Source organism: Prunus persica, chromosome G3, assembly GCF_000346465.2.
Source record: "Prunus persica cultivar Lovell chromosome G3, Prunus_persica_NCBIv2, whole genome shotgun sequence".
Classification (NCBI taxonomy): Eukaryota; Viridiplantae; Streptophyta; class Magnoliopsida; order Rosales; family Rosaceae; genus Prunus; species Prunus persica.
In genome coordinates this window covers 15,468,683-15,483,702 of record NC_034011.1, presented here as the reverse complement: position 1 = coordinate 15,483,702, position 15,020 = coordinate 15,468,683, and the positions used below count along the sequence as shown (strand labels likewise).

Below are 15,020 nucleotides of genomic sequence, written 5' to 3'. Positions count from 1 at the left end.
AATTTTTATATGAAAAAAGAAGAAAGATAATATGTAAAGGATTCAAAATTGTGGAAAATTATGTAGAAGGATGAAAAAAGTAAGTATAGTACCTAAAAGGAACAATGAAAAGAATGCCATAAATTAGATAGAATGATGAAAAGAATGTGAAAAATTATGTAGACATGAGGTTAGTATTTATATATTAAAAAATCTATGAATTTTTTAGAATTTGTTTTATAAAAGTATTAAAAAAAAAAACTATAATAACTGCTAGCTGATGTCAGCAAACTTGAAATAGCCCATTCATGAATCAGGCCAAGTTTGGCCCAGCACTTGGCCTCTTCGGCCTAGCACTTGGCCTCTTTGGCCTACTGAGTGGGTTTGGTCTAGTGACATGGCAGGTTTAGCCCACTGATAGAAATGACTTTTGAGTGTGAAAGGGTTTAATTTATGGGTTTAACCCACTGCTGGAGATGACTTAACACCCTCCATTGGTGTACATTTACATTTATCAACGTGAAGGTTTATATACACAAACACTGCTACCAAAATCATTATAAACCTTTAATGTAGTTATAATACTTCTTTCAACCTCAATAATATGCCGTTAAAGCATGCATTACAAGACATTAACTAGTTATAATACTTTAGGGTTTAGGGTTTTTAGATCCCAAAGACCCAAATAAGATATGAGGATGACCAAAAGGACAAAATTCACAACCTAATGAAGCTTAAGGAATATAAACAAGAAGACATTAGGGGGTTCTAGGAGCACTCTCAATCTTAGGCTTTATTTGGGGCTCTAAAAATTGGTGTTTGGAGCCTCATTTAGAGCTTCGATAGAATATTTTGAACTTTAAATATATCTTTTCCATAATGGGGGATTCTATATTTTTTTAATGTTGTAATCTTATTTATGTTTATTATTTTTTTTTTCCAGTTACCTTAATTTTTTCTCCCCTTTCTTCCCCTTTCAAACAACGAACCATTTCTCTCTCTCTCTCTCTCTCTCTCTCTCTCTCTCTCTCTCAACCACAATGTAGATGGTCTGAATAGATTTTAACTCTTAGATGCAAATTGCTTTTAACTTTGAGGATATTTAAGTCTTTTTAAGTGGGCTTTTTGCTATATTTGAAAGTTTTTATAAAAATAGGGGGTAAATTTTGGCTATTTTTGATAAAAACTCTGAAATAATAGTGACTGTCTCACAAACTGTTATTACAGAGCACTAACAATGAGTGAAAGAGATTTATTTTTACACTATTAACATGTGTATGTGTTATAAATGTTAATATAACATGATTCTCATATATTTTATTGAATATAGAAAGTCATTTTTATATACTTGCCATTTTTTAATTTTTTATTTAGAATGACAAAAATGCCCCTATGGGTTTGATTATTTTTCTTACCAAATAAAATATTTTTATGTTCCATATGTCCATAAAACATATTTGTCATCTATTTGTGAATGCATAATTTCATTCATACATATATTAATTTTTGTGTGAAATTACCAAAATGCCCTTTCAAGCTTTATTAAAAGAAATAAAAAGCATCTTTGTATTAGCCAAAATTCAATGAAAGTATCTACTGCAATGACTTACCCTAATTAAACAGATGAAACACAATCGCTAACCATCAACTCACCCAATATTTGTCCCCTAACTAATCCTCAGGAAAACCAAACCTAGCAAGATTGGCTTGCATAAATTTAAAAACATAAAATAAAATTTTGTCGTTGGTCACTTTAAACCCTTTGTTTTGCTCAAATCCCAACTGTTGGATTACCAATGTTAAAAAGGTTAGCGGTAGGATGGGCAAATTGAAAATCCCGCGTGCGCTAGGCGAGTGGAACACAGAGCTAGGTTGAGCTCACTTGCACTTCGACTTTCTCATGTGGGAATTTTTAATTTTTAATTTCTATATATTAGAGCTCAATAGTGGTTGAGCCCATTTTAAAAGCCCCTTTTGGAGATGCTCTAATTAATTTTAAAGGGTGGGCCTGCAGAGGCCATGACCCTCCAAAATTCTATGAAAAAGCAACTAACTCTTAAATACATGTTGCAATATCAATTGAAATATAAGGCTATAAAACTTTATAATTACTAGCTCTAATATAAGTCAAATTCGTATTCCACATTGGATATACTTTGAAATCCTACTTTTAACAAATTGCCCTAACTTCCGTTGAAAGTAAATAACACGCGACGATTCGCTAGATATCAATTTTAAGATTGATTTTGGAGTGTTTTTTATTACTGTATCGTCTGCATAACCACATGCAAATGTGGGAGCTAAATATTACCTAAAAGATAGGGAGCTTTAGTTTTAAAACATAAAATACTTTACTAATTTGAAAGATAGATATACAATTTTACTTAATTAATATAAGACCAAAGACAATAAAGTAACACCTACTTTTACTAAAATAACATTGAAGAGCACTAAAATTACTACATGTGCCATTGTGCTTTATTGTCAAATATAGATATTTAGTTTTTACCCACTCAAAACTTACAGTCAAAACGACATAACAAGACTCAAAACAGAACAAAAAACGACACTACTCAAATTGAATCAGTTCCAAAAACCCTTTCGCGCGACCTTTCATCTTCAACTACAGAAACTCAGACGATAGTTCCACACTGACCACCACCAACAACGAGCAGCAACGACGACGAGGAACGACGACCAGCAACGACGACGAGCAACGACCACCACCAACAACGATAGTTCCACACTGACCACCACCAACAACGAGCAGCAACGACGACGAGCAGCAACGACGACGAGCAGAAACCACCACCAACAACGACAACCACTGACGACTATCGAAGCGATTTTCACTCTCTTGGGAAAAAAACAGTAAGAAAATGACCCTCTAACACAGATTTGTCTTCGATTTTAGGGATTACACATTTTTGCTGTTGTTCTTTATGCAATGCAGTTTTTGGAAAAATGGATGAATCGTTGGATTCAAAACTACTCTTCGTTTAGGTTTTGCTTCGTTTATAGGGATTAACCATTCAAAATCGTTGGATTCAAAATTTCTGGTTGTTTGTACTAAATTTTGAACCAGAAACTGCAATGCAGTTTCTGGTTCCATAATTCAATTTCAGAGTTCTTTTTGCTAGGGTTTATGGGAATGTGATAACTGCTCATGAATTTACATGTGTTTTGATATTAGTTTTAGCTACTGTCTTTGCATTTTGATTTCTGGTTGTTTGTACTAAATTTTGAACCAGAAACTGCATTGCAGTTTCTGGTTCCATAATCCAATTTCAGAGTTCTTTTTGCTAGGGTTTATGGGAATGTGATAACTGCTAATGAATTTAAATGTGTTTTGATATTAGTTTTAGCTACTGTCTTTGCATTTTGATTTCTGATTGTTTGTACTAAATTTTGAACCAGAAACTGCAATGCAGTTTCTGGTTCCATAATTCAATTTCAGAGTTCTTTTTGCTAGGGTTTATGGGAATGTGATAACTGCTCATGAATTTACATGTGTTTTGATATTAGTTTTAGCTACTGTCTTTGCATTTTGATTTCTGGTTGTTTGTACTAAATTTTGAACCAGAAACTGCATTGCAGTTTCTGGTTCCATAATCCAATTTCAGAGTTCTTTTTGCTAGGGTTTATGGGAATGTGATAACTGCTAATGAATTTAAATGTGTTTTGATATTAGTTTTAGCTACTGTCTTTGCATTTTGATTTCTGGTTGTTTGTCTTTGATTTTGACCAGAAACTGCATTGCAGTTTCTGGTTCCATAATCCAATTTCATAGTGCTTTTTGCTAGGGTTTATGGGAATGTGATAACTGCTCATGAATTTAAATGTGTTTTGATATTAGTTTTAGCTACTGTTTTTGCCTTTTTGATTTCTGGTTGTTTGTAGAAGATTTTGACCAGAAACTGCAATGCAGTTTCTGGTTCCATAATTCAATTTCATAGTGCTTTTTGCTAGGGTTTATGGGAATGTGATAACTGCTCATGAAGTTAAATGTGTTTTGATATTAGTTTTAGCTACTGTTTTTGCCTTTTTGATTTCTGGTTGTTTGTCTTTGATTTTGACCAGAAACTGCATTGCAGTTTCTGGTTCCATAATTCAGTTTCAGATTGCTTTTTGCTAGGGTTTATGGGAATGTAATAACTGCTCATGAAATTAAATGTGTTTTGATATTCGTTTTAGCTACTGTTCTTGCCTTTTTGATTTCTGGTTGTTTGTAGAAGATTTTGACCAGAAACTGCATTGCAGTTTCTGGTTCCATAATTCAATTTCAGAGTGCTTTTTGCTAGGGTTTATAGGAATGTGATAACTGCTCATGAATTTAAATGTGTTTTGATATTAGTTTTAGCTACTGTTTTTGCCTTTTGGTTTCTTTTCACATCAAATTTTGAGCAGCAGTTTCTGGTTGTTTGTTGCAGATTTTGACCACAAAAACTGCAGTGCATATCACAAAATGGAACAAGAAATGTCACCACAAAAGAATGAAGCTGAAAACCAACCAAAGCGCAGAATCAAAACGATGGCTCAAAGGATCAAAACAAAGCCAAAGCCAAACTATGATCGGAAAGCAAAGCACTCGGACTATGTCCAATTTCGGTGCAATGCCTATGCTTTCAACAGCATCATTAGAGACATAAAGGACAAGCTCAATGAAAGGCAGAAGAAGCTTCTCAAGAAAACCCCTTTCTGGAACTTGATCGAGCTGTTTTACCGCCAGAGAATTGACATGAATAACATGAATAAGTCGGACATTGACTTAGCACAGCTGCTCAAGACATTTGATCCGGATACAAAGTCCTTCAAATTTGGAACCAAATCATTCCAAATCACAAGCAATGCAGTGACTCAGATTCTAGGACTGCCAAATGAAGGCAAATCTGTCAAACTTGTCAATGATAGGTACACTGCTACCTTCAGAACAAGGCACTTTGGAGAAAAGGGAAAACCTTCAAAAAACCAGGTAGAAGCAGAATTACAAAAGACAATTGCCTTGGCAAACCAACCGAAGAAAGAAAAGGCAAAGACAGAGCAAAAGAAAAAAACGAACAAAGGAAAAGAAAAGAAAGAAGCTGAAGAAGAAGAAGAAGAAGAAGAAGTTGATTACGACAAGGAGGTGGTCAGCCTAATATTGATTCTGCTGTGCATGACATTCCTTTTTGCCAACTCTTCATCTACTTTGCATTGGAAATTATTTGAGCAGAGAAAGAAAGAGGCTTCAAGCATCTTGCTATGTGTACGAAAAAAATAAGAAAACAAAAAAGGAGGCAAAAAAGGATGATGAAGAACTACCACAATTCAAGCTTATCTCTTCCGAGGAGGTATGCAATTACTGGAGTTCAAGCTGCTGCTTTTTTCTATTTTCTGCATTGCAGAAACAGAAACTGCAATGCAGTTTCCGTTTCCTGCAATGCAGTGTGTTATCTGCTTTACAGAAATGGAAACTGCATTGCAGTTTCTGTTTTATCGAATGAAGTTTCTAATTAGTTTCCTTTCAATCTGCAGTTAACACAAGAGGCATCTCAGCCCGATGCCACAAATCCAATTCCTGACCCCCCCCTAAAGGAACGAGCCTTCATGATTCAATACCTGTGGATCTACAACAATCAAGTGATGAAGATGAATGACAAAAAAAGCAAACAAAGAAAAAACTAGGATGGGGTCAGAAAAAGGTGTGGCAGAAAATTCCAAAGCCGGACAGGGAAAGAATTGAAAAACACTACTTAAGCACTCAACTTCGGTAACATCTCTATTCCAAAATAACAATTCTTTCATCTTTTAATTACAATTAAACTAAAACTAATCTTGTGAATTTCATGTATTCGAATCCGCAGTGATATCTTCTGGGCAGGACTCAATGATGAGAAAGTGACAAACCATGATCTCAAAAATATTGTATGGGACCTGGAACTGTCACAAAACGTAATTATTTACCAATTCTATAACACACACTGCACTGTATTTTTTATTTGTGCTACCTATATTCCCCATTTATAATTCCATTTTTCTCCAATCAATGTGAAACAGGTCATTGAGGCCTATATCCAAATAGAGGAGGATAAAATAGAGCCCATGCAGACAGAGAGTCCACAGTACATGTCCACATGGACTTGGGTAAGTATTATTTTGAAAATTCAAAATTGTTTAAACAGACAATGCACTGCAGTTTTCGAAAAAATATATACTAACAAATTGCCATTCTGTGATATCAGGCTTACATGCAAAGCTTCCTAGAGCCATCTTGGCACAAGTTCCTGTATGAACCCTTACTTGAAAAACTCGGGAAATGCAATGTTCTTTTCTTCCCAATTATTTCACAAGAAGAGTTCCACTTCACACTTCTCACATTTCACAAAAATGAACGAAAGTGGAGACACTACAATCCACTTAGATCGTTGGGACGTAGAAAAGAAGAAAGGTGCATTGACATTGCTCGAAACTTTGTAAGTGGAATGAAACTGTCTTAATTTCTCAGCATAAACACAAACAGAAACTGCATTGCAGTTTCTGTATTATACATACTGCCTAATTTCAGACCAAAACTATAATATGCAATGCACTGATTACCATTTCTTTTTCTCTTTTTTTCTTCTTCTTTAAACAGGTTAATATTGTTGAAGGGTGGCTAGAATATATAAGACCTCAAGCACGAGTGTTCATAAAAACAAAAAAAAAACCAACACTTGTGAAGCAAAAGGAAGGGCCCCCAACACTTGTACAAAAAGATTTGACTCCAAATGAAGAACTCACTCTCAAATGGATTATGCAAAATCCATTGCAGTTTCCATTTGAGGATGACATGGAATGTGCTCAACAAAGTGCATCTTCGTAAGAATTGTGTCTACTCAACTATTCATTACAGTTTGAAATCATTCAAAAGCAAAAAAAACTAATCTCGTATTTCATTTGCAGATTGGATTGCGGCATGTTCGTCATGTTCTATATGGATAAAATAGCACAAGGACAGCCCATTCCAAAAAGCGTGGACAAGAAATTCATGAATGAATATCGAGCACAATATGTCACAAAACTCCTACACCACAAAAACTGTGTAATTAATCGTCTCTAGTGATTTGCCTTTCGTTAACTCAAGACAATATGTATCTTAATTCTTGTGGATGTTTGTAAATATTTCTAGTTATGGTATATGAGAACATATTTCCTATACATATATAAACTGTAATATAATCTTGGAACAGGATGCAACAAAACCAAAAGGAAACAAACAGAAACTGCAATGCAGTTTCTGCAACAAAATCTGAAATAAACAGAAACTGCAATGCAGTTTCTGGAACAAAATCTGCTCAAAATCTGAAAACAAGCATTGAATGGCAGTCGAAAACGAATATCCACTCATTAAACAATTGTATAATTTTCATTAACTTCAAAAAAGAATCACAATATCCAAAAATGTGAAAAGAACCCAAAAGCCAAAGCCATAATCAAAGTACTAAAACTTTGTTCAAAACACATTTAAGTAGGTCAACATTGAAATGTAGTTTCTGCTCATAATCTGCAACAAAATCTGCTCAAAATCTTAAAATAAACAGAAATCTGAAATAAACAGAAACTGCAACAAAATCTGAAATAAACAGAAACTGCAATGCAGTTTCTGCAACAAAATCTGCTCAAAATCTGAAAACAAGCATTGAATGGCAGTCGAAAACGAATATCCACTCATTAAACAATTGTATAATTTTCATTAACTTCAAAAAAGAATCACAATATCCAATTAGATACTGTGTAGCCAATTACAAGCAACTAAAACTGCAATACAGTTTTTGCAAAAAGTGCAACGCAGAAACTGACTATATATTCGCTAAACCATATCTAAAATAAAAAATTGTCAAATGAGAAGGAGTGTTCATATAATAGCCTTGCAAGTCTTCCTATTGTGCCCAGCAACACTGCACCGACTGCATTTCAATGGCCTTTTAAATTCACCAAAAACTTTGATCCTCTTTGTTGGTGGTCTTCCGGCTGGCCTCTTTGTAATTGGCGGAAGCACAACTCCAGCGGCAGAACCATTGCTGCCCAATCCTTTCCCAATATCTGGAATAGGAAAAATAGGACTCTCATAGGCTTTTCGAAAGAAGTCGGTTTTGTAGTAACACTCCACGTAATCATAAACTGAATCTCTCTTTGCTAGGATTGCAGCCACCGCATGTGTGCAAGGAAAACCGTCAATTTGCCAAAGACGGCAAGAACAAGTCCTTTGCTCGAGATCAACCATCACAGAATAATCAGCAAATACTTCAAAAACAGTGCTATTAGAACGACGAACTGTTGTGCGGAAGCGTCAACCAACTGCGAGTGAAAAATAACAACAGGCAGGAGAAAAATAGAACAAAATAATCAACAAGAACAACACCAAGATTTATACTGGTTCGGCAATTGCCTACATCCAGTTTGGAGACGACGGAGTATTCCACTATAAACAATGAGAGAATACAATAGTGTTTAACCACTCAGAAAACCCAAGCCCCAAATATACCCAAGCTCACACACTCAAGAATATAAAGGGGATACAAATTGAGTACAATTTAGAGAAGAAAAATAACCAACAATAGCAACAAAAGCTTAGTTGCCCAAACTATTATTTTTCTCTCTCCCAACTTCTCTCTTCTCTCATCAACTCTCGGTGCTTTCCGCTCTCACTTTTTCCCAAATGCATGTTCCCTTTTATAAGCCAAACATTTGCTCTTCAACCACCCAACGGCAAAAGCAAAAACACACAAGTCAAAAGGTAAAAGTAAGCCATCAATGCTAGCCATCAATTTGTCTCCAATTTGTCTGCTAGCCGAAAGCACCGAAAGCAGTTTTGCTTTTGACTAATTTTTTTTTTTTTTTTTTTTTTTTTTTTGAGCCAATCATCAACAATCTCCACCTTGGCTCAAAACCTCGAAGCAACACTCTCAATGGTCGTCTCCCAATCCCCCATGGGGCAATCAACAAACTTTACAAATGCCAATTAAGTCTAAGCAATGCTTAAACTTGAGCAACGAAACTGGCTTTGTCAACATATCCGCAGGATTGTCAGCAGTCCCAATTTTCTGAAGAAGAATATCTCCCTCTTCAATAATGGGAAGTGCATATGCCACAATATCAGTAAACCGAGCAGGCTTTCGAATTTCCCTTCTCGATCTTCTGGTTGCAATAGAATCTTGTTGCTGTGGAGGCTCTTGGGTAGGTGCCTCCTCTTCATCATCGTTGTCCTCATCATCATAATCAATTGTAGGACTAGTGTCTGTAGTATCAGACCTTACTGGAACAACTGGAGTTTTCAGTAACTCCACCTGCTTTGAACTACTCATGGTCTTAGTTGCTTCAATTTCACCTTCATGCTTGTTCTGATTTACCATAGCAGCCTCATCAAAAGTCACATCTCTGCTTACAACAAATTTCTTCTCATCTGGACACCAAAGTCGGTATCCCTTCACGCCAGTGCTAAATCCCATAAATAGAGCTTTCTTTGCTCTTGGATCTAACTTGCTCTCCCTGACATGATAGTAAGCAGGACAACCAAATATGTGTAAATACTTGTAATCAGTACAAGGTTTACCAGACCATACCTCCATGGGCATTTTGCCCTCATTCGCAGCAGCAGGCAACCGATTAATGAGATGGCTTGCATAAGTAATCGCCTCAGCCCAAAACGCCTTGCCTAAACCAGCATTAGACAACATACACCGAACTTTCTCAAGCAAAGTACGGTTCATGCGTTCTGCCACCCCATTCTGTTGCGGTGTCTCCCTAACCGTGAAGTGCCTCACAATACCCTCATCTTGACAAACTTTCAAGAAAGGATCAGACTTATATTCACCACCATTGTCTGATCTGAGAGTCTTGATCTTTCGACCGCTTTGCGTTTCAATCATCTTTTTCCACTTCAGGAATATCCTCAAGACTTCATCTTTACGCTTCATGGTGTACACCCATATTCTTCTAGAGAAGTCATCAACAAAGGAGACAAAATAATGGCTACCTCCCCAAGATGCATTATTGGAGGGTCCCCAAACATCAGTGTGAACATAATCTAGAATGCCTTTAGTGTGGTGAATAGCAGTGCCAAATTTCACTCTAGTTTGCTTACCCAGCACACAGTGTTCACAGAATTCCAATTTGCATGCCTTTGCACCTTTCAATAAGCCTTGCTTCACCAATCCTTGCAACGCTTTTTCACCAGCATGCCCAAGACGCATATGCCATAACCTTGTGGTGTCTGTGCTATCTGCGTCAGCAGCTTCGGTGACAGCTGCTCCACCAATAACTGTACTACCCTGCAAGAAATACAAGTTATTTCGTCTTGTACCTTTCATCACCACCAGTGCCCCGTACACAACTTTAAGAACTCCACCTTCCATGGTGATCTTGAGACCCTTGGATTCCAAAGTGCCCAATGAGATGAGATTCTTCTTCATATCCGGAACATACCGAACATCACTCAATTCTCTGACTGTTCCATCATGCATCTTCAAACAGATTTTGCCTATCCCTTGTGTTTTGCAGGCATTATTATTGCCCATCAAAACAACTCCACCATCTAGCTCCTCGAAGCTAGAAAACCATTCCCGAATAGGACACATATGATAGGTGCAACCTGAATCCAAAATCCACTCAGTTGAGTGACCATCAGCAGATGAACTAGCCAAAGCAAACTCGAAATCTTCATCTCCAGATTTTGCAACATTTGCTTCAGAACCCGCTTCCTCCTTCTCTTTGTTCTTCAATTTGGGGCAGTCTTTCTTCCAATGACCCTTTTGGCGACAAAAGGCACATTCATCTTTAGCAGGAAACTTCCCTCGAGATTTTCCCCGCTTCCCAGATTTTCTTTCCTCTGTTCGACCCCTTGCAACGAGTGCCTCGGTTTGTGAATTTTGAGTCTTCTGTTCCTTCTTTCGACACTCATGATTCACCAATGCCGCAGACACCTCATCCAGTTTCACCTCGGATTTTCCATACAACAAAGTAGTTGTCAAATGATCATAATCATCAGGCAATGAATTTAACAAACATAGTGCCTTATCCTCGTCAGGAATTATCACATCAAGATTTGCTAAATCAGCAAGTATTTTATTATAATCATTGAGGTGTTCATGCATAGAAATACCTGAGCGATATTGAAATCGGAAGAGTCGTTTCTTCAAGAAGAGCCGATTTTCTGCGCTCTTGGTCATATACTTCTCCTCCAATTTCATCCATAACTTCTTAGCAGAAGTTTCCTTCATATACGGGTATTTCAACTCTTTATCAAGGAATGATCGAATAGCGGCACAAGCATGGAGATTAATTCGCGTCCACTGCTTGTCATCAATATCTTCGGGTTTATCCTCCAGAACCATATCCAGCTCTTGTTGATACAACACATCCATAACTTCACATTGCCACATACCAAAATTATTAGAGCCATTAAATTTATCAACCTCTAACCTTGTAGTGGCAATTGGATGTCTATTGGATGTAGGTGCCGACGACGACGATGCCGACTCCTTCTCCTTCAAAACTTCGTCTTTTTCTCCAGCCATCAAATCTGCTTGGTACTATTCACGGGACTGTAGCAGAGCACTATTCACGGGGTACTGTTTACAGTACTGTAGCACCAGCAAATTTTTCACTCCTACAAGACCCCAGTCGAAAACTGGAGCTCTGATACCACTTGTTGTGCGGAAGCGTCAACCAACTGCGAGTGAAAAATAACAACAGGCAGGAGAAAAATAGAACAAAATAATCAACAAGAACAACACCAAGATTTATACTGGTTCGGCAATTGCCTACATCCAGTTTGGAGACGACGGAGTATTCCACTATAAACAATGAGAGAATACAATAGTGTTTAACCACTCAGAAAACCCAAGCCCCAAATATACCCAAGCTCACACACTCAAGAATATAAAGGGGATACAAATTGAGTACAATTTAGAGAAGAAAAATAACCAACAATAGCAACAAAAGCTTAGTTGCCCAAACTATTATTTTTCTCTCTCCCAACTTCTCTCTTCTCTCATCAACTCTCGGTGCTTTCCGCTCTCACTTTTTCCCAAATGCATGTTCCCTTTTATAAGCCAAACATTTGCTCTTCAACCACCCAACGGCAAAAGCAAAAACACACAAGTCAAAAGGTAAAAGTAAGCCATCAATGCTAGCCATCAATTTGTCTCCAATTTGTCTGCTAGCCGAAAGCACCGAAAGCAGTTTTGCTTTTGACTAATTTTTTTTTTTTTTTTTTTTTTTTTTTTGAGCCAATCATCAACACGAACTGCCCAAGTCCTACCGGCCTCCGCATTTTCACAGAGTCTAGTCTCCATCTTCGGACACAAAACTGTTGTCCACTTCTCCGCTTCAATTCTTCGTTGAGAATTCAATACCATCAATTTCTGTCGAATCCCTTCTATCAAAGGTAGCACCGGCAAATCTCGAAACACACCAACCCAATTATTAAAGGACTCCGCTAAACTGTTTGCCATCTCCCCATAACGCATTCCTTTGAAAAATGCGTTGGCATAGTGATCTCTAGACAAATCAGATATAAATGTCTTCACTTTCGAACTCCCAACAATCACCAACTCCTCCATTGCTACCTTAAACTCTTCCTCCGTAACAGCATATGCGCATCTACTAAATAAATTGATAACACGGTCTTGGAGCAGTTTCCCATAACCTGACTTCGGGTACTTTGATATCAAATTCTGTTTGAGGTGATAATAACAGTAAGAATGAGGCCATCCGGGAAACACAAACCCCATTGCATTTAACAAACCTTGATTGCGGTCCGAGAAAAAGGTTACCACTCTCCCCATCGGTAGCAATATAGAAGCCAAATGTTGAAGAAACCAAGTCCAATTCTCCTCTGTCTCAGAATCAACAACTCCAAAAGCTAGAGGATAAAACCCTCCAAAACAAAACCAAAAGCACAAGTATAAGCAAAAAAGGGAAACTGCAGTGCAGTTTATGAAAACAAATCTGCTCAAAAAAGGGAAACTGCAATGCAGTTTCTGCTAAAAATTGCAACAAATGAAAATCTGCAATACATTACAGTAACCATACCTTGATTTCCATTCTTTCCCGAAGCACACAGAAGCTGCCCCTTGTACTTGCTCTTCAAAAACGTAGCATCAATGAACAACAAGGGTATGCAATATTGAAATCCAGCAATGCAACCGCCAAAAGACACAAAAAACCGTCGAAAGCGATTAATTCCAGCTTCACAATCAAGAGTGCAGAGAGAACCAGTGTTAGTTTCCTTTACGGCGTCCACATACCACACTAACTCGTTGAAGGACTTCGACTCATCACCGTGAACGTCCAATTTAGCTAACTCTTTGCCAAACCATGCGTGGTAGTATGAAATGTCTATACCATAATAATCTTTGAACTCGTGTATAATCTCAACTGGCTTCAGCTCTGGTTTTGCACGAATTCTGTCCACAATGAGGGAGGACACCACACGAGACCTCATCATCTTACTCTTTGATTCCCGTATCCGACTTGCACATGTATGAACATTATTTAACGTCTGAATTACAAAACTGCCAGTAGCTTCACAACGAGAAGCATAAACACGCCAGCTGCAACCCTCCAATTTCTTATTCGAACAAACAGCAACCACCCGCTTCTTGTCATTGCCGGCATATTCAAAATTAAATCCTACTTCAAGAGCGTACTTGCACAATTTCAACCGGAACTCCTCTGCACCACCGTCAAACTTCTGCCCCACATGATGTATGTATGTCTCCCACTCATTCGACAACAAAGGCTTAGCACTTGCTCTCTTCGACCTGCCCAAAAACTCGTTTCTGTCTTCGACAGTACTAGAACACGACGACTCGCCCTTTTCACATGCTATCAACTCCTTATTTACACAAAAATCACCACTATATTCACTGCTCCCGCATAAATCCTTCACTAAAATATCAACAGTCTTCTCATTTGATATCAACAAAAATGTCCTCATCAAGTCCAAATCGCTATCCGTTTCTAGAAAACAACTCGGATAACTGGGCACCGAATACCGTAATGTGAAACAACCCAACTGCAAACCCCTAAACCTCAGACACAAAGTCTTCAAAATATCAACCATGGATGACTCTGATGAAACTGAAAACATGATGGTTTCCGACTTATATGTGCACTTGGCAATGACACACACCTCCATTAGCCTTGAAAATGCAAACAAAACAACAAACAAAAACAGAATATCAAAACACGTTTGACTTCATGAGCAGTTATAACATTCTCATAAACCCTAGCAAAAAGCACTCTGAAATTGAATTATGGAACCAGAAACTGCATTGCAGTTTCTGGTTCAAAATTTGCTACAAACAACCAGAAATCAAAATGCAAAGACAGTACTGAATATCAAAACACGTTTGACTTCATGAGCAGTTATAACATTCCCATAAACCCTAGCAAAAAGCACTCTGAAATTGAATTATGGAACCAGAAACTGTATTGCAGTTTCTGGTTCAAAATTTAGTACAAACAACCAGAAATTTTGAATCCAACGATTTTGAATGGTTAATCCCTATAAACGAAGCAAAACCTAAACGAAGAGTAGTTTTGAATCCAACGATTCATCCATTTTTCCAAAAACTGCATTGCATAAAGAACAACAGCAAAAATGTGTAATCCCTAAAATCGAAGACAAATCTGTGTTAGAGGGTCATTTTCTTACTTTTTTTTCCCAAGAGAGTGAAAATCGCTTTGATAGTCGTCAGTGGTTGTCGTTGTTGGTGGTGGTTTCTGCTCGTCGTCGTTGCTGCTCGTCGTTGCTGCTCGTCGTCGTTGCTGCTCGTCGTTTCTGCTCGTCGTCGTTGCTGCTCGTCGTTGCTGCTCGTCGTCGAACGAAATTTGCCTGCCAAACGAACGAAATCTGCTGCCAAACAACTGAGCTCGAAGACGAAACAGAGAAGAACACGAAGCTGCTGCCAAACGAACGAGAACGAAAACGAAACAGAGAAGTCGCGCCTTGTTTAAACATTCAGGGGCAAAAGCGTCATTTACTGTATAGGTTTACAAATGGGCCAACGAATCTG

At 37.7% G+C, this 15,020-nt stretch overlaps 1 protein-coding gene and 1 long non-coding RNA gene across 2 annotated transcripts; one reads left to right on the top strand and one right to left on the bottom strand.

The window, feature by feature from the left end:
• On the top strand, positions 6,706 to 7,155 carry LOC109948309. The gene is made up of 2 exons (XR_002270953.1): positions 6,706 to 6,816; positions 6,901 to 7,155. It is a non-coding gene; the product is annotated as an uncharacterized LOC109948309 (long non-coding RNA).
• On the bottom strand, positions 11,606 to 14,211 carry LOC109948083. The gene is made up of 3 exons (XM_020559996.1): positions 13,033 to 14,211; positions 12,246 to 12,877; positions 11,606 to 11,668 (listed from the first exon to the last, which is right to left on the bottom strand). Exons 1-3 carry the CDS (start codon positions 14,138 to 14,140, stop codon positions 11,606 to 11,608), a joined length of 1,803 nt encoding a protein of 600 aa, XP_020415585.1. The 5' UTR covers positions 14,141 to 14,211.